We start from the raw sequence: 27,634 nt of genomic DNA on the forward strand, positions 1-27,634 counted from the left end.
GATTCCAACCATTCTTTGACACAATTCAACTATTTTCTTAAACATTTTCAGCATATTTTAGCTTTTCAGCCTTTTGAGTCATTGGCAATTCTCAATCTTTGCAAGCCTCACATCAGTCTGGCCGGGCAAAGCGCCCTTCCTTCAAGCACATGACTTGCTCAACTTTGCCTTTACAGGCATCAGACTTAATCAGTACTCCACAAAAGAAAGAGGGTGACCTCTGCTGTCTAATTACACAACTCTTGCAAAATAGAAGTAGGAATCACATTTGATCCAAATCCTTTCTGACCTCATAAGATTTGAATTATAGGTTTTGAGAAATGTGGTTAAAACTGGAATTTAAAAAGGTCTGCAGTCTAGAGCATACTTAAACTTCTGAGTAGTGGGTATTCACTCTCATGGATTAAAACAGTGACCTGAACAGATGCATTTGGGACACTCCGCTCTTTTTCCTGCTGATTTAAAATGGCACAGGCTAGAGGGAAGCGACAGACACGCCCACAACAGGGGTTTGACAGTCCAAATATTCTGAAAGGGATGATTCAATAGATGTTTGTCTTTGAAGAAGAGCAGCTCCACTAAAATCAAAATCTATTCTAAAAACAAATTCTACTAATGCAAAAGACCTAAAGATATTAAGACCAAGTGCACATCACTCGGTCTATAAACGGGTGTCCTGTTTACAAACATCACCGGGTGCACGCAGCCAGGGGGCAAAACCGCTTTGGTAACTTACCAAAGTTAGACTGTAGACTACCAAGAATGCAGCGTTAGTCAAGTTAGTAATTTTCGCACTGTTCATAAATTCTTGTTGACTCGATAGTAAAATGCTGTTTCAGAGTCGGATCTGTTTGTCATTTATTTGCATATTAATATAACATTATGTAAAACGTAGATACAATAGTTGACTGTCAGTATCGGCTAGTCATCTGGGGCCGTATTACAGAAAATTCTTAAGTCTGAGATCTGCTTTGTTGTCATGGCAACTTCAGTTAAGACTGAAGTTAGGACAGAAGCCATGACAGAACAACAGTTCTTAAGTCTATAATCTTATTTCAAGAAAGAAAATGGTTTTACAGAAACATCCTAAGTTGCCAAAATACCCTAAATTTTGTCCTAACTTTAAGATAAACCCCAGAGCGTCTTAACTTCTGTTTTAATCATCTGTTTCTATTGTTTTATGCAGTGACAGGCAGCCCAGTTCACTATAACGCTACATTTATCTACACTGAAAAGGTGCTTTGACTTTTCTAACAGGGTTTAAAACCCCAGACGCTGCAGACTCGATCTCCACCGTCCCTCTTATTACCTTCGTGCGTTAATGTTGATGATGAAATATTACAGTGATGGTGGTGAATAATGAGGAGACGGAGCTGAACGTGTGTCTGTTTATTAGGAGGAGTAACGTTAGCACGGTCGGCTAAAGCGTTTGGGAAACGGAGACTGAAACTGTGGAGCGACGACACTCTGATAAACAGCACGAAGCGCTGATACAATATTCTTCACTCTCAGTTTATCACGCAAATTTGACTTTCTTTACATCAGTAACGGTAGCTAACGTTAGCTCTCTGACTAACTAGATTAGGTGTTTACATTTCAGCTGTGCGCGTATGGTCGGTTGCTAGGTAACAGACACGACAGCTGATTGCAGACTTCAATCGAGTAAGTTAAGATTTCCTAACTTGAGGTAAGAAAAGATGCTGTAAGATAAAATAAGATTCTTAAGATAAGATTTGCTTCTGTGATATGAATTTAAGAAAAATCTTATCTTGACCTGTCAGATCTTAAGTTAAGACAAAAAGATAGTAAGTTTCTCTAATACGGCCTCTGGTCTCTATGAACGGCCCACTAAGTTTGCTATTCCCTAAATGTTTAGCTAACAGGAGCTATCCAAATCACAGAAACCTTTATGGCTTCCTAACATGTCCTATGAATTTCACGCAGCTTACCTGGTTTAGCTGTTTGTTGAGCCTGTTTATTCTCTCCTTATTTGATAATATCAAGAGCACGGTGGTACCGTTAGTGTTGATAAGCTAGCTGACCGAACAAAAACAATATTTTTTTTTCGCTATCATTGATATGAATCACACACAATGCTAACTAACTCATTACCTAACTAGCTAATGTTAGCAAACAGAAATGTACCGGTGTTCTGATGAATTGCGTGACCTTGTCGAAAAGTCCTACTATACCGCATATTTATAGGTAGAGTTCTACATACAGTAGGCAGTACTACAGGGGGCAGTCGTGGGCTGGAGGCTAGGGAACCAGCCCTGTGACTGGAAGGTCGCCAGTTCGATCCCCTGAGCTGACAGTACATGACTGAAGTGCCCTTAAGCAAGACACCTAACCCTCAACTGCTCCCCGGGCGCTGTGGATAGGGCTGCCCACCGCCCTGGGCAAGTGTGCTTACTGCCCCCTAGTGTGTGTGTTCATTAGTGTGTATGTGGTGTTTCACTGCACGGATGGGTTAAATGGGGTGGTGAAATTTCCCTACTGTAGGACTGATGAGGGTCTTAATCTTAATAAAACTGTAGGTGGGATATTTTCATAACCTAAATCACATGAAGCTGAAGTCAGCTTCTTCTCTTTTTTGAAGTTTCCAGTTCCACCTTAAATGGTGAAGCAGTTACATTCTGGCGCCTCAAGCCATTGCCTACTCAGGCACCATTTAAGGTGGAACGGGAAAATTCGAACAAATAGCTGGAAAACAAAAAGCTGACTTCAGCCTCGTATAAATCACTGTGTCAGAAAATGCTACCAGTATTAAAACTATGGTTTGGATGTGTTGATAGCCAACCAGCCTATCAAAAAAGACTACATTCGGATATGAAGTGAGCACTGCACAGGTTTTCGCTGTCTTTGGGACCATCGGGACACCAATTCGGCCTGAATCCATAATCTTCTGCAGTGTTTGGCAAAGGGACGTGATCCCCTCAGGATATTTAACATTCTCCATCAATCTTCTCTGTGGTTGGTGCATTTTACTGTACAATAACCCCTTGACATTGTTGCCTTCTGCTCTTGCCTGTGCATCTTTGTTATGATGTTGTGCAGAAACCCGTCTAATTGTTTACTGGTTAACTCAGCCCTTTATTTTATGACTACTTAGTACCAAAATAAAGTGGTAGATGTCACTTTTGTGCACAAACGACTGATTTACATATTCTTAACTCCACCAAAATATAGCCAGATGCAAATACTGTATGAATTCCAGACACTCCCTGCCCTAATGTCATGGGGTTGACCATTTAACCCACAGAGTTGTATGCAAACGTTTAGGTGCCCCAGGTCAAATGACCTGTTTTATTTATCTTCTTAAGTGACAATAAGAAATAAATCCTCTGCAGAAAACTCACTTCTGCACATTGTAATTGTACAATCACTGTTAATTTGCTGAATTTAACATTTTGTAAAACAGAAAAAAAAAAAACATGCCAGATTTTATATTTATATTTTGTATTTTTCCTTTTTCCAGCAAAAACATAGAAAATGTGGAATATAATTGGCATAAAAATGCCAGATTTACGTTTGCTCCCCGTAAAGGATTTGCTAACTTACTTTTTACTTAGAAAATTAACAAAACATGCCATTTGGCTGGGGCTGATCAAATTGTATACTATTTACATTTAGGTAACTACTACCTTTAGCTTTGAAACACTGATTTGATAGCTACATCAAAAATAAATGAAAATATATCCATTTCAGAATATTTGGACAAAGACACTGGCACACCCAGAGGTAAAGATATGGGAAAACAGGCTTGGGGGGGTGGGAGTCGGGGGTCACACCCAAAGAGAGCCTAAGCTCAGTCACTCACAGGACTGGGAGATTCCTCATATTTCTTTGGCTCTGGTGCTGGTCTGAGATCTCGCTCTCTTCTGACGTCCTTTCTACAAGCAACGTACAACAGAGTGAGGGACAGTCTCTGCCATCCATGTATACCCATACTTTGTTTATTAGCTAAAACTGCTTAAAGAATAGAACTCCTAACTAATCCTTTCTCGAGTTCCTGAGGCCAGATGCAACTTGCCCAGAGAAAACCAAGATCTCGAAAAGACTCAACATCTCAGCAGTCTGTAGACCAAAACAACGATATCTTGCAATTTATAGGCTGAACCTGAAATGGCTCCCTATTTGACAGACTGTACAATGCATGTGTTACATATACACTATATGGCCAAAAGTATGTGGACAGCTGACCATCACACCTACACAGATTAAGGAATAACATTATGACCACCTCCTTGTTTATGGGGTTGTTGTGTTAGTGTGTGTTGTGCTGGTTTGAGTGGATCAGACACAGCAGTGCTGCTGGAGTTTTTAAACACCTCAGTGTCACTGCTGGACTGAGAATAGTCCACCAACCAAAAATATCCAGCCAACAGGGTTGATTTCAGTGCTCTGTGCAGGCCACTGGAGTTCCTCCACACAGAACTCATCAAACCATGTCTTTATATGGAGACTGCTTCGTGCACAGGACCACAGTCATGCTGAAACAGGACAGAGCCTTCCAAAATTGCTGTCACAAACTTGGAAGCATATAAATGTCTAAAATGTCTTTGTGCCCTGTAGCATTAATACTGCCCTTCATTGGAACCGAGTGCCCCAGCCTAAACTCTGAAAAACAGCGCTAGACCATTATCCCTCCTCTACCAAACTTTACTGCTGGCACTATGCATTCCCGTAGGTAGTGTTCTTCTGGCATCCGCCAAACCCAGATTCATCCATCACACTGTCAGAAAGTGAAGCGTGAATCATCACTCCAGAGAACGTTTCTAGTGCTCCAAAATCCAGTGGAGGCGTTCCTTACACCACTCCAGCAGACGCTTGGAATTGTGCATAGTGATTTTAGGATTATATGTGCAGCTGCTCAGCCATTAAAACCCATTTCATGCAGATTTCTAGTAGATTTTTACAAGGTTCAGCACTTGGCTGCCCTGCTTTATTTGCGTTGGTCTACTGCTTCATGGGTGAGATGTTGTTGCTCCTGAAATCTTCCATTTCATAACTACAGCACTTTAAGTTGACTGGGGCAGATCTAGCAGGGCAGAAATGCCAATGTAATGGATTTTAAAATTAGGAAAGATGTCCACATACTTCTGGCCATATAGTGTACGTCAAGCAGAGTCACGTTTAAAATTCATGTGGATTTATTCAGATAGTAAATGCCACTGATGTATCGTGGACTGCTTAAAATGCGTCATTTGAACATTAAATAATAGGCGGACAATCCAGTTGGGGCTTATTTTGAGCATATCATACAGAAACCATAAAGCATTTAAGTGTACAGCTGTAACAGAACAATACATCATTTTTTTCTTGCAGTCATTTGAGACCCAGGGGCAGCTACAAATGGACTTAGGACTCTAGAAGGCAAACGTCATCAAAGGTCCCCCATTTCTCTTACATAAAAACAAATATCAAAGAATAAAGCTCCCAAAAAGGAGGAGGAAAAGCAGTGAGGAGCCAGTCAACAAACTGGCAAATTATTTAACAAAGACAAGCAGACAGAGGGACGCTGCTCCTTTTTTAACCACAAGGGGAGCCACAGAGAGGCTAACCTGTCTGTTTCCTTTCGCCGATCTCGGCTGGCTGCGTCCCCACGGCCTCTCCCTGTTCCAGGACCCGAGGCCCCACCACGGCCCCGGGAGGGACCTCTGTCCCGACGCACACCATCAGCCTTGTTCTCATCTGTAAGGAGAGCCTGGCGTTCAGCAGAGGGGGCTATGGGTGGCCATGTGGTTATGGGGCTCAGCAGTGGGGATTACAGACAGCCATGAAACTAAACTGCCCATTTAAAGGGCACAGAATGGCCATTTTTATACATTATCTTCAGCACAGGCTAGAGTTGTCCACTTTAACACTGAGGTTCTTTAGAGGTTATTGACTCAGACAGAATTTCACTTGAGCATACGGAGTCTGTATCTTTCTGTTGCCTTGTTCAAGCTTTTAAGATGGTTGTGGAAGAATGTGCACGGTTTTTATTTGCAAAACAATCTTAGAGGCTTTATGTAACAACAGGTTGTACATGTTATGTTATTCGCAATACTGCTTTTGTCTGATAAGGCCAGCAAGTTTCTTAAGCCTCAGGATCTTACCTTTACCTTTCTGAGGAACTCTCTCATCAGTTGAGCTTGTAGAGCTGAAATCAAACAGGCCAAAAGGACTAGTGTCAGAGATATTCTGCTGCGTCAGATGCATGGGGGCTCAAACTGTCGCAACTGAACCCCCAAAAGATAAAAGATCAAAAAAAGCCCCTAAACTGATTTGCTTGCTTTCAGTGGGCTAATTATGGACACAGGTAACAAAACAATTTCATCCTTCCTTGAATGACAACTTTGCTAGTTCTGCCTTTTTTAGGAAAACCTGGTGAATTACCGTTGTGGTGGTACAAAAAGTAGGCAAGGCACTGATTCAGTACTAAGTATCATAGACTGAATATGAGATTAACCCAATCCTGCAACAAATCTAGCTTGGAAAATGAAAATGAAGTATAAAATATCATCAGTTAATTTTATATATATATATAAATATATATGTACTTTTATTATCAGTCAAAACTGTACCTCATAATCTATCCCTTTCTTTATGAGTGAAATCATTCTTTATCTGCTGCTGCCTTTACTGGCAGCTATAGTGTGTTGATAACACAGGGCGATTCAAAAAGATTCATCCGATTTCAAAATTTTATTTTTCACTTGTAAATCATTACAGATCAATGCAGTAAACTGTAAATGGTTTAAATGAGCATAAAGTTTATTATGTAATTGTAGAAGGTCTCAGTCTGAACCTCCTCCAGCTGTACAGACAACATCAACACCATAGTCAAACTCATCCCATACTGGATTGAGCGTGTCGGGTGTCGCTGCACTCACGGCTCTTTCAGTGCGATTTCGGAGATCATCCAGTGTTGTGGAACCAACGACGAACGCTCTGAGCTGTTGGAGCTTCACTGCCCACGAAAATCACACTGCACAGTTATGACGGATTCACTCTTATTGAAGTGGAGAACGCAGAACGCTTTCTGCTCAGGGGTCTCATCTCCTCTCAGACTGAAGGGAGCCATCTTCCACTGACAGTCAGAAACTCTATGACCCCCTCTGTCAATTTGATTGTGATTGGTTCCTCGGCGCCTCACGGTTGTAAAATACATGCTTTGAAATCGGATGAATCTTTCTGAATCACCCTGTATTCTCAGTTAAAATGAATGCTAGGTCTCCATCAAAGTTTTGCTGAACACAAGGTACAATATTTCACATCCTTTGGTCAGAACTAGAGAATACTGCTAACAGCCACACACTGACCTTTTGGGTGGAGCGCTGCTGCTGGGGGAGACTGCAGGTTTGGCCTCACTCTCACTGGAGCCTGTACTCATAGCGCTCCTCTTCGCCCAGGCATTCTCTTTAGGGGGCGGAGCTGGAACCACCTTTAGAGGAAGCCCCTCCTGTTTGGAAGGGGGGACGCTGCTTCCCGGGGATGGTGGCTCATCCTCACGCCCACTGAAAACCTCGTTCTCCACGGAGCGCTCGCTTTCCCGACGACGAGAGCCTGTCAGTCAAGAGAATTCTCACTGCTCAAGATTTTTTACAGTCCTTGGTCAATCAATTAGACCAGTTATACCACATACACAATCATCAATCAATAAAGCCTAATGGCCTAACCAAGCCTGATCTGGTTTCCTTTCAAATATCAATGATCACCCAAGGCTGCTCCTATCCCTACGATTCAGACTGAGGAGCTTCTTAACTGATAAGCGATTCATGGCACATCCCTCCAATATCCTGTTTTCAGCGCAGAGGTCTGCTTAAATATCAGAAAAAATAAACATCAACATCATCTAACTTTGTTCTTGGTACGGTTTGGTAAACTTGCTAGATATTTTCTAAATCACACTTCAATTGCAATTAAACTCGTTACTGGAAATTATTTTCTGCTACCTTTAATACTATACTTAAACTTCCTATAGCATCTGACAAAGCATTTACATTAACTGATGCATAGATAAAATAATATAGATTATTAAATTGTTCGTAGTATTAGCCCAATTTACCTCTGCTCGTGGTATTTCCTGGCTGTGATGACTCACTTCCAGTTCGTGAGCGCTCTGTTGGTTGGTCCTCACTTCGCCAGCTGGGATGTCTGAATTTTCAGGTAGAGGAGAGAGAAACATCTGGTTAGTAAATTAATTTCAATGCTTCAATTCCCAAAAGACAGTTAAGTCGACAGTTGATGACAAAAGGATGTATAAATAGTAGCTGAAACTGAAACGTCTCTAAGTTAGGAAGGCTTGAGGTTGTCCTTGATACTAGTGATGTGCTTTTGACTGAAATTACCTTTTGAATTTTGTTATTTGATTACCCATAAGAGTTTTTATTGGATATTCGTTTAAAAAAAGCTTTGATAATAATGTGTGATAATAATGAATCACAGTATACAAACAAACTAGTTCACTGGTGCTGGCGGGCTAAATAATTGGTAAGTGGTCATTTGAAAATGAGTATTATTATTCAAAAAGAGCCAAGTGGAATCTTTTGGTCACTGTGCCCTTGTGCTAACCAGACTGAGGACCCACTGTCATCTATACACACACCTTCAGGCCCCTTTCTTTATTGGCTCATCCACCTTGCATCCCTTTGAGTGTTCCCATGGAGGGCTGTTTTAAACCAAGTAGCAGGGAGTAAGAGGACATTATAAAACCCTTTGAAAGCGAGCATCGATACAGACTTATGACAAGACTTCATAGAAGTGCAATATATATGTAAGTCAATGGAACCAGACGTTTTTCCAAGTGATCTTTAGCCTTTTCTTTTGGTCTGTTTATCATGAAACTAATACACAGTGTAAAGGGCAACAGGCACTTTCAAGTTACGTCAAAAATGGAAAAACTCCAAAAATGGAGGTTTTATCCTGACAGCAGTGATATGTTGCTCCAAGTTGCTTTATATGGACACTAATACACCACCATACCATGACAAACCCAGAACCTGACAGGCCCTGATGCTGGTAACAATCTGAATGGCCATTTTCTTCTTTGGCCCAGAGAACGACATCCTACATTACTCCAAAAACAATGACTCGTCGTTTTGTCAAAGAATCCGCCATAGAAGCAGGCTGTTTCATAATGCAGCGCAGACTGAGTGATCAAAGGTCACAGGCATTCACTTGTGTTTTTCAGTCTTGCTCTTTAAGGAGAGAGATTTTTCCAAATTCCATGAATCTTCTGATGATATTATGCAACACAGACTGCGAAATTACTTCACTTGCTGAGTAATGTTGTTCTTAAATGGTTGGATTATTCGCTGACAATTTTTTGGCAAAACCTCAAGCCTCAAATCATACTCCTAGTGGGACACACACACACACACACACACACAGGGTGATTCAAAAAGATTCATCCAATTTCAAAGTGTGTATTTTTACAACCGTGAGGTGCCGAGGAACCAATCACAATCCAATTGAAAGAGGGGGTCATAGAGTTTCTGACTGTCAGTGGAAGATGGCTCCCTTCAGTCTGAGAGGAGATGAGACCCCTGAGCAGAAAGCGTTCTGCGTTCTCCACTTCAATAAGAGTGAATCCGTCATAACTGTGCAGTGTGATTTTCGTGGGCAGTGAAGCTCCAACAGCTCAGAGCGTTCGTCGTTGGTTCCACAACACTGGATGATCTCCGAAATCGCACTGAAAGAGCCGTGAGTGCAGCGACACCCGACATGCTCAATCCAGTATGGGATGAGTTTGACTATGGTGTTGATGTTGTCTGTACAGCTGGAGGAGGTTCATACTGAGACCTTCTACAATTACATAATAAACTTTATGCTCATTTAAACCATTTACAGTTCACTGCACTAATCTGTAATGATTTACAAGTGAAATAAATCATTTTGAAATCGGATGAATCTTTTTGAATGACTGAATATCTCCCAACAAGCAACTTCTAAGCAAAAACTGGGCCTCAGTGTGCTGGTATATTGCATTTATTTGCATGTACTGCTATCACCTGGAATATCATCTGAACTGTCCAGAGTTTATCAGAGAACAGTGATTGGTCTAACGATAGATTTGGAGGAAAGAACCTTTTAATCGTGAGTTGCTACTGTATAACAGAACTGCTACAATAAACCCACAGAATAAAGAATCACAGCTTATCAAGGGCTTATGAATTTTGTCCAGGTCAGTGTGTGTGTGTGTGTGTGTGTGTGTGTGTGTGTGTGTGTTGTACCTCTCTCTGGGCTTGCGTTCAGGTCCTCTCCCCTTGTCTTCCTCCAACTGTCGCTGCAGCCTCTCCTGCTCTTTCTTCAGTCTCTCCTCTACCTCCCTCTCCTTAGATGCTGTGTCCACCGGCTTGGCACCTCCAAAAATGGAAGCTGATCGGCTGGAAGCGGAGGAGGTGGAGCTGCTCTGGTCCTCCTCTTTGGGAACGCTGCGCGGCTTCAGGCATAGCTTGGGCCTCTGAAGAGGGCCTGAGCACACACAGCAGAAGAGCTGATACACCAAAACTTGTTCCAACAGTGGTAAGTAATTTGCAATCCATTTAACTGTATTGAATATCTACACATTACCTAAATTATCTATACCAGTGGTCTATGATTAAAATTCAGTAAGGTCCAGTTAGAGAAAATTTCCTGAAGCGAAGGTTCGGAACATCATAATGTCTAAGTTGCATTATGACTCAGTGCCATATACTGTTTACTGAAGTAGCCTAGTAGGAATATCAACATATTATACAGTCAACAACTGAATGTCAAATCAAATAAAGTACAGTTCAGTCATATTTTAACAACATTTACTGTCAGTTTTCTCTTTTTAGTGAAATATGTGAAATAACTTCCCTCTGACTCACTTTCTTCTCTGACTGCTGTTTCTTGCCTCGTCCCTCCCCTGTGTGTGCGTCACTCACTCGAGTCTCAGAGCTCATCGTAATGCACAGATCTGATTGGCTGAATAGCGTCACGTGCGATATTTACAACACATGCGATTGGTCTGTGAGTCTCCTGGGCCGTTAAAGCCGCACAGTAAAGGCTAGAAAAGTTACGCTAATTAAAATAGGACCACCTTGTCGAAATTAAATAATTTTCCATAGTTTATCGGTTATTGGTCCAGGTCCGCATAGGACAGCGTCTGTGTCCGGACTCGGACCATGGCCCGCCTATTAGTGACCTCTGATCTACACAGTGAGTTTTTTTTTGCCATTTTTTTTCCTGACAGTAAGTTGGCAAACTCTACAAATATCATTAGCACAAATCTTTTATATGGATGAGAAATTTTGCTAATGAAAGGCCAAAAATTAGAAATAAAAATGGCAAAAACAAACAATATATTTCACATAAAATAATGAAAACATGAGTAAATTCAATTTCAACTGTTCTGGAGTGAAACCTTTATTCCAATGTACGTGGAAGAGACTGATGAGTCTAAAGTATGCTTACCTCTATCCTCACGCCTCTCTTCCCATTTATCATATTTATCTTCACGGTCGCCGTAGCGATCGCCATAGCGATCTCCACTGCCTCGATAGTCGTCCCGTCGGTCATCATAGTCACGGCGGAAGCCGCTGCCGAATGGCCGACGACCCCCACTGCGAGAGTCAAAGCCTGACAGAAAAATTAGAGATAATGAGTAAATCAATTATCTAAGCTCCACTATGAGACTAGGACCAGTTTGTTCCACATTTTGGTCTATTATCTTAAAACAGCACTTTCTCTGGGGCTTAAACATTTAAACATTAGCGTAGCTGGTCCACCTCTATCATAGTCTCTGCGATCTCGGTCATCATAGCGTTCCCGGAATCTGTCTCTGCCACTGTCATAGCGATCGTCCCGCCGTGAACTGTCACGGTACCGGTCTGACTCATAGCGGTCTCGGGACCCTGAAACACAGCAAGATAAACCAAAATCAGTTTTTATAGAAAGCTTAATCAACATTACTCTAGATGTTGTTGACAAAGTACCTTGTTTATTGTATTGGAATGACTTTGAATGCATTTTATTGTGTTTCTTAAATCAAACAAACAGGTTTAGACAGCTAATGTGATCCCAAAAACAAGTTCCGTGAATGACTTTATTTTACAGAATTATCAGATTTGTCAAGAAAACCAAACTCATAAATCCTAATTTACAGTGGGGCAAAAAAGTATTTAGTCAGCCACTGATTGTGCAAGTTCTCCTACTTAGAAAGATGAGAGAGGTCTGTAATTTTCATCATAGGTACACTTCAACTATGAGAGACATAAAAACTATGAGAAAAAAAAAAATCCAGGAAATCACTTTGTAGGATTTTTAAAGAATTTATTTGTAAATTATGGTGGAAAATAAGTATTTGGTCACCCACAAACAAGCAAGATTTCTGGCTCTCACAGACCTGTAACTTCTTCTTTAAGAAGCTCTTCTGTCCTCCACTCGTTACCTGTATTAATGGCACCTGTTTGACCTCGTTATCTGTATAAAAGACACCTGTCCACAGCCTCAAACAGTCAGACTCCAAACTCAACCATGGCCAAGACCAAAGAGCTGTCGAAGGACACCAGGAAGAAAATTGTAGACCTGCACCAGGCTGGGAAGAGTGAATCTACAATAGGCAAGCAGGTTGGTGTGAATAAATCAACTGTGGGAGCAATTGTAAGAAAATGGAAGACATACAAGACCATTGATAATCTCCCTCGATCTGGGGCCCCACGTACGATCTCATCCCGTGGGGTCAAAATGATCATGAGAACGGTGAGCAAAAATCCCAGAACTACACAGAGGGACCTGATGAATGACCTGCAGAGAGCTGGGACCGAAGTAACAAAGGCTACCATCAGTAACACACTACACCGAGAGGGACTCAAATCCTGCAGTGCCAGGCGTGTCCCCCTGCTCAAGCCAGTACATGTCCAGGCCCGTCTGAAGTTTGCCAGAGAGCATATGGATGATCCAGAAGAGGATTGGGAGAATATCATGTGGTCAGATGAAACCAAAATAGAACTTTTTGGTAAAAACTCAACTCGTCGTGTTTGGAGGAAGAAGAATGCTAAGTTGCATCCCAAGAACACCATACCTACTGTGAAGCATGGGGGTGGAAACATGATGCTTTGGGGCTGTTTTTCTGCAAAGGGGACAGGACGACTGATCCGTGTTAAGGGAAGAATGAACGGGGCCATGTATCGTGAGATTTTAAGCCAAAACCTCTTTCCATCAGTGAGAGCATTGAAGATGGAACGTGGCTGGGTCTTCCAGCATGACAATGATCCCAAACACACCGCTCGGGCAACGAAGGAGTGGCTCCGTAAAAAGCATTTCAAGGTCCTGGAGTGGCCTAGCCAGTCTCCAGACCTCAACCCCATAGAAAATTTGTGGAGGGAGTTGAAAGTCCGTGTTGCCCAGCGACAGCCCTAAAACATCACTGCTCTAGAGGAGATCTGCATGGAGGAATGGGCCAAAATACCAGCTACAGTGTGTGCAAAGCTGGTGAAGACTTACAGGAAACGTTTGACCTCTGTCATTGCCAACAAAGGTTATGTTACAAAGTATTGAGTTGAACTTTTGTTATTGACCAAATACTTATTTTCCACCATAATTTACAAATAAATTCTTTAAAAATCCTACAAAGTGATTTCTCCCTACAAAGGGATTTTTTTTCTCATTTTGTCTCTCATAGTTGAAGTGTACCTATGATGAAAATTACAGACCTCTCTCATCTTTCTAAGTAGCAGAACTTGCACAATCAGTGGCTGACTAAATACTTTTTTGCCCCACTGTATCTAATCTAATTTATCCTAATGTATAAGCTGCTAATATGTCATAGTGTGTTCCATCCTCCTTTGCACAGCTCCACATACTCTCAGTACCGTGTGCTGCCTGTGTTCTGTTTTGTGTTTATTGTAAGTCTTTTGTGTTTATTTATTATACTGTATTGTCTGCACTGTGTTTATTGTATTGTCTCACGCTTGTGTTCTGTGTTGGTCCTGGAGGAATGTTGTTTCGGTTTACTGTGTACTTGTATAGAGCTGAAATGACAATAACGCCTGACTTGACTTGATCTGATCCTGCTGGAACAACACAGTTTTCAAATCAAATCCACTGTAGCTGATCTTTCTGTGACCTGTGACCTTAAATGACTGCATGCTCGTTATGTTTTGTGAACAGACTAAGACCTTAGCATCAACAAATATGCTGAACGTTCTTGTGAACATCATACACAAACAACTCTTGCAAAATTGGCACAGAACCAACAGTTCAATAACAGGCCGCTGTGCTTTTCACAATAAGGCATCAAAGAAAAGCTCTTTTGATGAAGGATTCTGAACTTAAGTCTTATTATTAATTATTATTATTATTATTATTAAGTATAAGTCATTGCCAAGAACAGGAGTCAAAAAGCTAAAAAACATCTGGACTAATCATGCCTTTCTAATGACTATCATCTCACAGCTGTGAACTAGAAGGGATGCTAAGTGTCAATGGTGCAAAGCACAACTCTAAAGGCCATTACCCACTGAACACGATGCAAAAAGACATTAAAAATTCGGAATATTCAGATGCTTTTCACACACAGGATGGGACATTATTATTATTTTGGAACTTCAACAAGTTGTTTGCACCATGAAAAAAGTGGCAGAATATCTATCACACGGTCCTTTGCTTCTTAGAAAACAGGCAAACTGTCATATTACGCATGAGGCTTCACGGCCTAATTCAGGAGCTTAAACTTCAACTCTACAGTTATATAGGTATAAGTATACAGCTGCGATCTCCGCTTGTGGAGATGCAGCTGCAGAGGAGATGAAGCACAACTCTAACGGTCTTCGAATGCAAATCAGACATTCTTTGATCCTCACAGAACAGGCAAATGGGGACACTGGGCAGACTACTCTCCGTTTTGGAAAAGTGAAAATAGTGTGTCAGTGGTTGGTGGTGTAGTGTGTAACACCTCTGCCTTCTACGCTGTAGACTGGGGTTCAATCCCCCAGCTGGGTAATCACCCTACACTATACCAATAAGAGTCCTTGGGCAAGACTACAAACACTACCTTCACCTACCTGTGTAAAATGATCAAACAGTTCTTGACAAGAGCGTCTGCCAAACGCAGTAAATGTGAAAACAGCATGAAGAGCTTTGCAGCTTCATTAAGAAGCTGAAACTTTCAGTGCTGCAACCTGGATGTTCGCAGTTCAGTCTGAGACTTGTTTGAACCGAGTTTAGAGTTTCTGATCTCTCTGATGTTTTTTGAAAAAGTTTTGGGGTAGAAGTAAAAAGAGGAATTCATCATCTAGGTTACTGTAATACCCACACCAGAGATGACCTGATTAGTCAGAGTTAATGTCACCAATAGAAGTTCACAAAAACTGAACAGAGGGCCAATGTTGCATTTCTGCCATCCAAAGAATTGTGTTTGGTGTGCAAGATATCATCAGTTATGCACATGCTCTAATTAAATTACTTCTGTTCAAATAAATCGCACAAATAAATCATGCTTGGTCTGTAAAGGCCTTTATACAGCACTAAAAGCTACCGAGCGAGTAATTTTGTGTGCTTTGCATTGAAAAACTACAAACAGTGGTTGCTGCTCTTTAAGCATGAGGACTACGGTAACAGAAGCCATCGCAGAAAGTTCGAAATAAAACCGCTTACGTTCTCCATAGGAATCATCACGGCGTGGTCCTTCATCCGCATCAGCACTGGGCCTCGCCCGCCAATCAGTGTCCGTCTTGTCTGGCCCCATGTCACCACCACGGTTACGGTCTCGCCCAGACATGGAGCGGTCATCCCTCTCTAGTAGAGGAGCAACAGAGGCCATTCAACAGTGGTCTAATGATTTATTAGGTTATATTAATTTCTGTTTTTTTAATCAAATATACCAAACTAGCCAAATAAAGACAATGGTGTTTGGTCTTTGGAGTGAGGCTACTCCTGATTGATAAGGAAAGATAAGGAGAGGGGGGAGGAGACATAGATGCAAAACCTGATCTAACAGAAGTAGTATAAAAAAAAACAACCACTGAATTACAAACAGCTATAATTAAAGTACATGGTTTTTGGGCACATACCTTTCTCATTGGACTGATCTGCAATGTCTACACGAATTCTGCGATTCCCTAGATGCTACAGAAAGATAAGAGCAGTTTTAGAATAAAAATGTTTGATGTAGCACAAACACTGTTAAAGTCTCAAAACATACTGTTCATTCCCCAGTAAACAGAATTCATATTTAGATGCTAAGCTGCAAAATCAGGCCCCTTTGAATGAACTGTTTTTGTGACGTCCTGCAAAGGGAACCTATTTACATATGCTATATGGACAAAAGTATTAGGACACACCTCTTAAACACTGACTTCAGGTGTTTCATTCAGTCCCATTGCCACTGGTGTACAAAATCAAGCCCCTAGCCATGCAGCTTGCCTTTACAAAAATTTGTGAAAGAATGGCTCATTTTAAAAAGCTCACTGAATTTGAACGTGGTTCTGTAATAGCATGCCACCGTTGCAACAAGTCAGTTCATGAAATTTCTTCCCTCCTAGACATTCTACGATCAACTATGAGTGGCATTATTGAAAAGTGGAAGCGTTTAGGAACCACAGCAACTCAGCCACGAAGTGCCAGACGATGTAAAGCGGGTCGCCGAGTGCTGAGGACCATAGAGCATAAAAGTCACCAACGGTCTGCTGATCAATAACTGAGCTCAAACCTCCTCTGGCATCAACATCAGCACAGAAACTGCGCCAGGAGCTTCATGGCAGGGTTTCCATGGCTGAGCAGCTGCATGAAGCCTTACATCACCAACCACAATGCCAAGCGTCGGATGGAGTGGAGTAAAGCGCCGCCACTGGACTCTGGAGCAGTGGAAACGTATTCTGCGGAGTGACCAATCAGCTTCTCTATCTGTCAGTCTGACAGACGAGTCTGGGTTTGGCGAATGCCAGGAGAACGTTACCTGCCTGACTGCACTGTGTCAGCTGTACAGTTTGGTGGAGGAGGGATGATGATATGGGGCTGTTTTTCAGGGGTTGGGAAATCTTAATGCTTCAGCAGAACAAGACATTTTGGACAATTGTACGCTTCCAACTTTGTGGGAACAGTTTGGGGAAGAACCTTTCCTGTTCCAGCATGACTGAGCCCCAGTGCAGAAAGCAGCTCCATAGAGGCCTGACTGGGTGAGTTTGGTGTGGAAGAACTTGACTGGCCCTCACAGAGCCCTGACCTCAACCCCATCAACACCTTTTGGATGAACTAGAACAGAGATTGTGAGCCAGACCCTCTCGTCCAACATCAGTGTCTGACCTCACAAATGCTCTTCTGGATGGATGGGCAAAAATTCCCACAGACTCTCTCCAACATCCTGTAGAAGCTTCCCAGAAGAGTGGAAGCTGTTAGAGCTGCAAAGGGGGACCAACTCCATATTAATGCCTATGGATTTAGAATGGGATTCATAAAAGCTCCTGTAGATGTGAAGTGTAGATGTCCCAATACTTTTGTCCATATAATGTATATTAGCCGATTCAGCCCACAGCAGTTTGGCCCTGCCCATTCACGTTGAAGCTATAAGGAGTGTTTCAGCCCAGATGGCTGTTTGGAGTCAAAACAGATGATGGCCAATCAGAACATTCATTTTACATATTTCAGTCTTAAAGGCACAGTAAATAAAACAGTCTATTTAGTTATAAGGGATGCAGAAAGTTTAGGAAACGGTCAAAAATACCTTGAATAAATTCATACAAAATAAAAAAGTACATTTAATTCAAGAAAATATAGGAAATGGACCCTTTGAGAGTTAAGAAATGGAAGCTACATTAGTTTTATAATACACATCAAATACCAACAGTACAAAGCAGAGAGAAAACACCACCTAGTGGCCACAAAGGCAAAAACACTAAACATTAATAAACTCTAGAACCTCAACCAAAACGTAGTAAATGCACAATCAGCTCCATTTAAATCACAGTATAAATGTTACTCTCCAACAGACAAGAGCACAAGTGAATAACACACTGAATAAAAATCCTTACCTCCTCGTTGAGATTGAGAGCTCGCAGCAGAGAATCCACATCATCAAACTCTGCGTACCCAAAGCCTTTCAGACGCTCTGGGTTACTAGGTTCCCGTGGGAGACGGACCGCACTGATCTATAAAAAATACAGGAAAGGGCTGCAAAGATCTGGCTTTACAAATTTATTGTATTTTGATTTGATCTCTTGACTTGGTGACCAGAACCATACATTCTCAACTACCAAACAGAGTACACGTAACAGCATAGGGTAATTATGGCATAGTGTGTTTATGGTACAGAGTTATACCTCATGCTAGGTTTGTAATGCACACATATGCATAGTTTAGGTCTGTCACAATTACTACATAACCGCCCATTTGCAATTATCTGAGATGATAGCACTTTTCATTTTCCACATTAGATTTTACGATGATTTTAAGCTTTAGCGAGCAAAATGTGAATTGGATGTGCTGGGTTGACACAAATAAATGTAAATTAAAGAAGCAGTGCAATGAGAGATCATGGGGCTTATGAAAAAAAAAAGGAAATAACTTGGCAGCATCACTAATGTTTATTTATTTGTTAGCTATGTAGCTTCTAAAGTTTCTTATGTTTTTAGTGTGCATGCTGGCAGAATAAGATTCTTTCCATTTTATTTTCACTAAGTTATGTTTAACTACACACGATTCTCTGTAAGAGAGACATTTAAGTGAGAGAGTGTACAAGCGCCCAACACTGTAGGGGTCTTTAATTAAAATTCAATAAGGTCCAGTTAGAGAAAATTTTCTCAAGCGAAGGTCCAGAACATCATAATGTCTAACTTGCATTATGACTCAGTGCCATATACTGTTTACTGAAGTAGCCTAGTAGTTATATCAACATCTTATACAGTCAACAACTGAATGTCAAATCAAATAAAGTACAGTTCAGTCATATTTCAATAACGTTTACTGTCAGTTTTCTCTTTTTAGAGAACGACATGTGAAATAACTTCCCTCTGACTCACTTTCTTCTCCGACACCTCGTCCCTCCCCTGTGTGTGGATCACTCACTCGAGTCTCAGTGCTCTTAGTAATGCATAGATCTGATTGGCTGAGTAGCGTCACGTGTGATATTTACACCGCATGTGATTGGTCTGTGAGCTAAAGCGGCACCATAAAGGCTAGAAAAGTTACGCCGATTAAAACAGGACCACCCCATCAAAATTAAATAATTCTCCATAGTTTATCGGTTATAGGTCCAGGTCCGCATAGGACTGTGTCTGGGTCTGGACTCGGACCGCAGCCCGCCTGTTAGTGACCTCTGCTGTAGGGTATCAATTTGACCAATTTGTCAGCTACCTAGTAAACATAGCTAGGAAGTCTGCTAATCTGGCCACTTTTGTTTTGCACTTTAGATGCAGAGAATGACTGTTAATCGAAATTTATGACAATTAATCATCAGCTAAAATTTCAGGAACTGTGACAGCCCCAGCATAGGGTACGTAACATTAGAGACATTAGGGAGGAACACCTATTTCAAAGATCTGTCTAATAGACTGTCATGTCCAATACAGGTAACAGGTAATTCATGAAAGAAACCAGCATGCACAGTTTACACAGACCTGAAATATGCCAGCTATTTTCTGACAACTTCTGTTGCCAAGTAGGTGCATCACCACTGACCACTGGTCATACGCAGTAAAGCGGCCTACAGATACACCTACATAGTAGTCAGTCGTTCTGAATGTTTACTGGTCAGCGCAGTATTTAAATCAAAGCAATAATGCTAATACCTACAACATCGCATTTGGAATGATGAGTATTGATCAACATAAACTTAGTCTTCTAACTCCAGTGTATCTAGAGCACTACATCACTAAAAAAAAAGGTAAAATACAGGGTGATTCAAAAAGATTAATCCGATTTCAAAGCGCCATATTTTTACAACCGTGAGGCGCCGAGGAACCAATCACAATCCAATTGAAAGAGGGGGTCATAGAGTTTCTGACTGTCAGTGGAAGATGGCTCCCTTCAGTCTGAGAGGAGATGAGACCCCTGAGCAGAAAGCGTTCTGCGTTCTCCACTTCAATAAGAGTGAATCCGTCATAACTGTGCAGCGTGATTTTCGTGGGCAGTGAAGCTCCAACAGCTCAGAGCGTTCGTCGTTGGTTCCACAACACTGGATGATCTCCGAAATCGCACTGAAAGAGCCGTGAGTGCAGCGACACCCGACATGCTCAATCCAGTATGGGATGAGTTTGACTATGGTGTTGATGTTGTCTGTACAGCTGGAGGAGGTTCATACTGAGACCTTCTACAATTACATAATAAACTTTATGCTCATTTAAACCATTTACAGTTTACTGCACTGTTCTGTAATGATTTACAAGTGAAATAAATCATTTTGAAATCGGATAAATCTTTGGAATCACCCTGTACAGTCTACTCGCAGCTGTTTACATTGCTCCAAAATCTTTCATGGGCTTACTAGCTTTGCCATTTCTCCAACCCACTTTTGTAATCAAACTAAAAGAAATAACTACCAAACACTTTAAAACTGAAAGAAAGTCTGGTAATAAGAACCTGATTCTTGCCAAACACCTTGACATTCCTGCTAAAGAGCTCCAATGCTGTACAGATGAGGGCTTTGGAGTGAACCAGTTGAACAACTTCAGTGTGCCAGACAGATGCTGATGATGTGTTTGATGAGCCGAGTTGCACAATAATTTCTCACTCTGAGCAAGAACGAAGAACTACTAGCAACATGGTGCGGCACACTATGAGGGAAATGGGCCATAAAATCCTGCAAACAGTTGCACTATAAATCATTTAAGACTCCAGCATCGCAGTTTAGCATTCTACTTCATTCAACATGCGATTCATCATCAGCAGCTAGTTTGCAAGGCCTTAGTGAGTTAAATTCAGAGTGTCAGAAGAAGAAAATACTAATCTCTGCACCAGGAACACTAATTTTTGGTGTTTCCCAACTCACACAACCCTGCCACTTCACTTATTTGCACGCTCCATTTATAGTTGATATTAGGGCTGGATGATTCTTGATTAAATGGCAATCACAATTTTTAGCTTAGAATTGAGATCAAGATCCTCACGATCACAATTCAATATTTTTTGTAACATATTTATTCAATTCTTACCTTGCAAAACTTTCAATATCACCTTAAAAGTCCATATTAAAAGCTATTTCAAACATATCAATAAATGCATAAATAAACTGCATTATATAGCATAAGTTAAGTTACCCTTTATTAATCCCAAAACGGGGACGTTCACCTCCACATTTAACCCATCCGTGCACTGAAACACCACATACACGCTAGTGAACGCACACACTAGGGGGCAGTGAGAACACTTGCCCAGAGCGGTGGGCAGCTCTTTCCCCAACACCCAGGGAGCAGTTGGGGGTTAGGTGTCTTGGTCAAGGGCACTTCAGTCATGTCCTGTCAGCTCTAGTGATCGAACCAATGACATTCCGGTCATAAGGCTGGATAATAATAATAATAATAATAATAATAATAATAATAAATAGTAGTGGTGAGACCTGGCTTGTCATTGGCTTAATCTATTCTACTGTCGCACAATGTTGCTTCTATGCAACAAACCTATTTCTGCAAATTCTCATAACAAAAAAAAATTATACTGAATATTAAAAAAGAGGTTTAAATGTGCAAACTAAGAGACAGTATGACCAAGTACATGCTTTTTTAGTGACTTACTCAAACTCTTCCCTTTGTTGTTAACCCTGTTTTTGTCTTTAAATATGTATAATGTTATTGTAAAAGTGAGGAAAATGAGTTTGTTGCCCTGAGGCAACATCGTGCAAGAGAGGGTTAAGGATCAGGTATTGCTATTGGAATCAAAAGGGAAAAAGTGGTATCGGTGCATCTTGACTTCTTGTGGTGTTCAGCCCACGGCAAACTGCAAAAATTAGGCTCTGAGCACAGGAATGCGTCCCTTCCGTCATCATTTACATCGCTGTTCCGCAGTGGTGCAGTGCAGAAACTCTGTGGTTGCCTCTATTGATCTAAAAGGCAGTTTCAGTCAGCTGTGCTCCCATGGGGAAAAACACCTGGTTAAGACAGTGACATGCCCATCATGGTTGGCACGCTACCTTCGCAATGCTACAACAAGGATTTCTGCCCTACTATGGTCTGAAGAACTGAACTGAATTGCACGGAGTAACAATTGAGATCCTGATTTTATTACAATTTTTGGGCAGCCCTAGTTGGCATGCACTGTTAACTGTGCCTCAGATTAGAAGAGATGAAGATTGTGGTAAGAAAACTACTGATAATTGGGGTTTCAATCAATTCACTACCTAAAATCCTGCTTGAAATTCCTTTAAACGTGTTTAGTATTTTACTCACTTCAGATCCAACTAATTATCGTGTTGCCATTTCTACACAGACTGACTGAAAATCAGATCACAAAAATCTACCAAGCTAATGAAACTTTAATGCAGCAATTTCCTTTTGGCCACATGGATGCTGGGGACCAAACCAAGAGCAAGTGAAAACTTACGCTAAGTCCTCGGAAGAAGTCCTTGATGGAGTCCTCGGTGACATCATAAGGGAGATTGCCCAGGAAGGCCGTGTAGGGGGGGCTGCGGGGAAGGCGGGAGCGGTCGATGTTGGGCTCACGGGCTGCGCGGGGCGCCGTTGGCAGAATGGACCTATCAATGGGGGGGGCACGATACGCATCATCCTCTGTGTGCCAGGAGGTGGTAACTGTTGGTTAGAAGGGGGAAGGCATGTTAAGCGAGATTGGAATAGTCTTATTCATTGTTAATAGCTTAAAGCAATGCAGTTATACACCGATCAGGCATAACATCATGACCACCTCCTTGTTTCTACACTCATTGTCCATTTTATCAGCTCCACTTACTATATAGGTGCACTTTGTAGTTCTACAGTTACAGACTGTAGTCCATCTGTTTCTCTGATACTTTGTTAGCCCCCTTTTACCCTGTTCTTCAGTGGTCAGGACCCCATGGACCACCCCATTAGTGTGTGTTGTGCTGGTCTGAGTGGATCAGACACAGCAGTGCTGCTGGAGTTTTGAAACATCTCAGTGTCACTGCTGGACTGAGAATAGTCCACCAACCAAAAACATCCAGCAACAGCGTCCTGTGGGCAGCGTCCTGTGACCACTGATGAAGGACTAGAGGATGACCAACACAAACTGTGCAGCAGCAGATGAGCTATCGTCTCTGACTTTACATCTACAAGGTGGACCAACAAGGTAGGAGTGTCTAATAGAATGGACAGTGAGTGGACACAGTGTTCAAAAACTCCAGCAGCCACTTGTTTCCCGTTAGGGGTCTCACCCTCTCCCTCCAAGTCATCTGTCTCATCTGCCCAGCTGGTGGGCTTTGCGGGTGGGTAACTTAGGTGAGCACTCCCCCCGCTGTCCTCCGCTAAGAAGTCAGTCAGGGTGAGGGTCTTCCCCTTCTTCTTGATCTTCTTACCTGTGGAGAGACACATTCACATTCTAAAAAGGTACAAAGTGCATAGCTTACTGATGCACAATAACAGGCCTTCCTTCTTTATTCCCTGTAATAATTCCTGAATAATGTGGGGCACGTTTCAGCATTTAGCTCTATGCAGTGAAACAGTGACAAAGGAAAGCAAGTTTCCTCAAAGCGACTAATGAATTTTAGACAAACTACATAATTAGAAACATCATGGCCCTACAGTTCTTTTCATATTACCGTGTCCCTCTTTCCTGGGATCATTTTAGTTCAGCACTCACAGACGTAGGAATAAGAATAGCTTTTCTTGCTCTGCCCTGGAGCTCACGTTCACGTCATCACTGCATTCAGTCAAGTGGAACTTGCAACGTGGTGGATTCAAATTAACATACTGGCACCAAGCTCAGGTGCGAAGATGCCAGGCCTTACACTTCAAGTGCTGCTGGACAGCAGCCACTGAAATGAATAGGCAGCCTAATCCACAGCACTCTCCACTTAGGCCTATATTTTACCCTTCCTGACATGCGAACCAGGCTTTTATCTTTGGCTATGCCAAGGGAGAAGTTTACCCAACAATAAAAACATGCAGTGAAGCAGAAGCACATGAAAATGAAAGATGACGAACGTGGTCAGCTGTGGGCTGTGCCCAGCAATAAGACCTTTGGCCCAATCCCAACTCACCCCTCGCCCGTACCACTTAGCCCTCTGTGTTGTGCATTAACGTCTAGGGGGAGGGTGTCCCGATTCTTGTTGAGATAGAGGGGTAGGGCGAAGCGTTGGGGCTACATGACCCTCCAAACAGAGGTTTTTCAGAGGCTCCAAATGGAGAGTTATGAGAAAAAAAAAGAAAAACTGGCAAGATGGAGCAAAAGAGACCAAAGAAACCCACAAATGTGAGAATTTTCTGTTAAAAAATTACGATAATCATATTATCTTAGTTTAATGTCGTTTCAGTGTATTATGGTTGTTTTCTTCATAGCAAGCATAAAAAACATGAATAGCTAGCTAAACCTCCCATTCCACCTTAAATAGTCCAGCAGTTCTGACGCCTGAAGCGCCAGAATGTAACTGCTGCACCATTTAAGGTGGAACGGAAAAATTCGAACAAGAATCTGGTGAATATCTGACTTCAGCTTCATATCACTGAAGAATTAGGGGTGGGTGATAATAAATAATTGCCCCCCCTTCTTTGAAGTCATATGATGCCCTAAATGTAACTAAAGCCCAGCAGTGAGGAGCTGAACTTTACCCTTCTCTGCTCTCACTGCAGACGGGCCGGGTCGCCTACAGAGCAGCGCTAGTAGCCGTTAATGAAGCAATTTTTTTTATTTGAGGGTCCCATTTCGTAGGGCAAGATTTCCACCACTACCCCTTGTAACTCAGTTCCAAGGGGTTAGGGTGACACTCGAAAACAAGGGGTAGGGGTAAAAAGAAATGGGACTGGGCCCTTAACAACCAATGCTCTCCAAGCAGAGACACAGCTGTAAGAAAATTTGTGGCAGCCTTCCTGTACAGCCTGAGGAACTATTTAAAGATTAAATTCATGGCAAGTCAATCTGATACACAGGCGATGGAATGCCAGTGAGGAATACCTCTAATCTCATGACAACACGCGGAGCATGGATGTGTTTTGCTCCTCTGCAGTGAGGACGTTACTACACGCCTTCCCAGCTCTATTGTGACAAACTGCAAGGTCAGGACATTCCACTGTTGGGCCTTTGAATCAGTGTTTACTGTAGGGTGACTAGAGCTTAAAGCCAAACCTAAACAATGAGCAGAGTCCTAAAAACATCGGAGTCTGGTACCATGTTATAACCTCCAAAACAAAACCATGACATGATTCAGCAACACTGTCATCACATTCATATTGCTTAGCAATAACACCACCTACATCTCTACCCTTCTCCTATTAGACAGATTTGACTACTGGCTGACCAAGACTACGTTCACATTACAAGCCTTGCTGCTCAAATCCGATTTTTTGCTCAAATCTGATCTCTCTGACATGATGGTTCACACTCGTTTAGGTAAGTGATTCAAATCTGTCATTAATGTGACGAACCGGCGTCCTGAAATGACCCTCATGAGCTCATCCTACTCAGTAACGTCACGTGAATGAATCACGTTCAGCATCAGCACAAACTAACGAGCAGAACGAGCTTCGCTGAGAAGATAATTAACTCTGATCAGCTCTCAGCTTCATTATTAGAGCGAGACGAAGGAGAAAAAGGTGAGCCGTTTACACCATTTACAGGCTTTAACTGCTGTTCGGCGCTGCTGCCATGGTAACGCTGAATGATGGAGCACGCGCAGTGGGGAAAAAAAGCACATGAATTCTGATCTGAGCGTCACATGAAGGTCGCACGGCCACGAATCGGATATCCAATCTAGGACCACATATGAAAGGCTACGTTCACATTACCAGGCTGAAGTGGCACAAATCTGATTTTTCGCCCTAATGTGACTCAGATCTGATGTTTTCAAATCGACCTAAGTCACTTTCATATGTGGTCCTAGATCAGATACGTATCCGATTCGTGGCCATGAGACATTAATGTGACGCTCAGATCGGAATTCATGTGCCTTTTTTCCGCAGCGCGTGCTCCGTCATTCAGCGTTACCATGGCAGCAGCGCCGAACAGAAGTTAAAACCTGTAAATGGTGGAAAAGCAGCTCATCTCACCTTTTTCTCCTTCGTCTCGCTCTAATAATGAAGCTGAGAGCTGATCAGAGTTAATTATCTTCTCAGCGAAGCTCGTTCTGCTCGTTAGTTTGTGCTGATGATGAACGTGATTCATTCACGTGACGTTACTGAGTAGGATGAGCTCATGAGGGTCATTTCAGGACGCCGGTTCGTCACATTAATGACAGATTTGAATCACTTACCTAAACGAGTGTGAACCATCATGTCAGAGAGATCGGATTTGAGCAACGAGGCTTGTAATGTGAACGCAGCCTGAGAAATCCTGCTTTGTGAAATAACCTCCAGGTCGCTATGAACTATGCTGTTTTTCCTTTCCCATTCCATCACTGAATATGAGCTGTGGACCAGCTCTGCAGGGCCTTTTCCAGCACAGGTGGTCGCAGCCAAGCCGTGCTATGATAATAATCGACCTGCAGTGTAAACAAGACGCTGTCATCCTTCACACCAACCGGCTTGTTTCCTATCTTTGACAGTGTTTTAGTCCTAGGTTTGTCTGCTCCCAACACAGTTTCCTACGGAAGGAAAAGTCTAGGAATATCCAGGTTGACTCCAGGAGCAGAAATGGGAACCACTGCCCCGGTAAACATGCGCCCCTCCCTCCAGAAGTCCACGTGGGGAGCTACCCTACTTCACCCCTCCCTCCGCTTCGCGCCAGCTCGTACATAACAACAGCTTAAGACGAGCTGGGAACTCGTTTCTGCGGTCGGCTTGAGTCGTAATAACGAAAGCATGACTCGAATCCCAGCCCTGTCAGAAACACTCGCCCCGGTCGAGCGAGCGCTGAGGGAGCGGCGTTCAGAGGCGGAGCGGCCGCCCAGCGCCGGACTCCTCTGCACCAACCCAGCCCGGCTGACACCGTGACCGAGCTCAGGCCAAACGTGCGGGTTGTAAACCCGCCTAAAAGACCGAGTAGGCGGTCATTAATGCGGTGTCTGGGTGTGAAAGCGAACAGGCTAGCTGAGGCTAACGCTAGCGCGCCGCCGTTTCCTACGCAGCACCCTAAACGGAGCGCGCCTCTCAGCCGCTGCAGCCCCGGGCTCGGCCGCTCGGGGAGCCGCCCCGCCGAGCGCTCCGCCTCGCCGCGCTCAGCCCGACCCGCCTCCCGAACCGCGCTTTCCTCCCGCCGTTTGACCAAACCGGCCCGGACCCGAACCCCCTTAAACTCTCACCTGACGCCGCCATGATGGAGAACGAGTGCGCGTGTCACATCCCCGGATGGAGGCGTCACCCGCTCGGTGACGCCAGCACGACCAGCAAGGGCCGGACGCTTCCGCGTGACGTCACGAGCACTCCATGGAAACGTCAATTTTTGTGTCCTTATGGTTTAACTTATATTTTAAAAGGAAGCAGTACGTTGTTTTATCAATTACACCTTCCTGAGCCTCAATTCAGCAATATTGGTTTTTAAATCACTCATTTAGAATTCCAATCACCACAGAAGAGCTCGTCCCCACAGTCATATGTAAAGGCTGAGGCCATATTTTGAAGAAAAAAAAAAC

The 27,634-nt window shown here is 42.6% G+C and overlaps 1 protein-coding gene across 6 annotated transcripts in view; it reads right to left on the bottom strand.

The window, feature by feature from the left end:
- eif4ba (eukaryotic translation initiation factor 4Ba) overlaps positions 1-27,376 on the bottom strand; it is a 28,560-nt gene extending 1,184 nt beyond the window's left edge. The window contains exons 1-14 of one of the 6 annotated variants that reach the window (XM_036590980.1): positions 27,305-27,376; positions 23,288-23,428; positions 22,483-22,688; positions 17,982-18,098; positions 16,026-16,080; positions 15,610-15,750; positions 11,742-11,867; positions 11,428-11,592; positions 10,221-10,461; positions 8,054-8,142; positions 7,308-7,551; positions 6,102-6,145; positions 5,565-5,694; positions 3,821-3,893 (exon numbers count right to left, since the gene is read on the bottom strand). In XM_036590980.1, coding sequence (XP_036446873.1) covers positions 3,821-3,893; positions 5,565-5,694; positions 6,102-6,145; positions 7,308-7,551; positions 8,054-8,142; positions 10,221-10,461; positions 11,428-11,592; positions 11,742-11,867; positions 15,610-15,750; positions 16,026-16,080; positions 17,982-18,098; positions 22,483-22,688; positions 23,288-23,428; positions 27,305-27,317 — 1,785 coding nt within the window. In that variant the 5' untranslated portion in view covers positions 27,318-27,376. Of the gene's footprint in view, positions 1-3,820; positions 3,894-5,564; positions 5,695-6,101; positions 6,146-7,307; positions 7,552-8,053; positions 8,143-10,220; positions 10,462-11,427; positions 11,593-11,741; positions 11,868-15,609; positions 15,751-16,025; positions 16,081-17,981; positions 18,099-22,482; positions 22,689-23,287; positions 23,460-27,304 lie in introns of those variants that run through there. The other 5 variants (XM_036590981.1, XM_036590979.1, XM_036590982.1 and 2 more) reach the window with 5 other exon arrangements.
- Between the last annotated feature and the right edge of the window lie 258 nt (positions 27,377-27,634).

The sequence above is a fragment of the Colossoma macropomum genome, unplaced genomic scaffold (assembly GCF_904425465.1).
Source record: "Colossoma macropomum unplaced genomic scaffold, Colossoma_macropomum, whole genome shotgun sequence".
Lineage (NCBI taxonomy): Eukaryota > Metazoa > Chordata > Actinopteri > Characiformes > Serrasalmidae > Colossoma > Colossoma macropomum.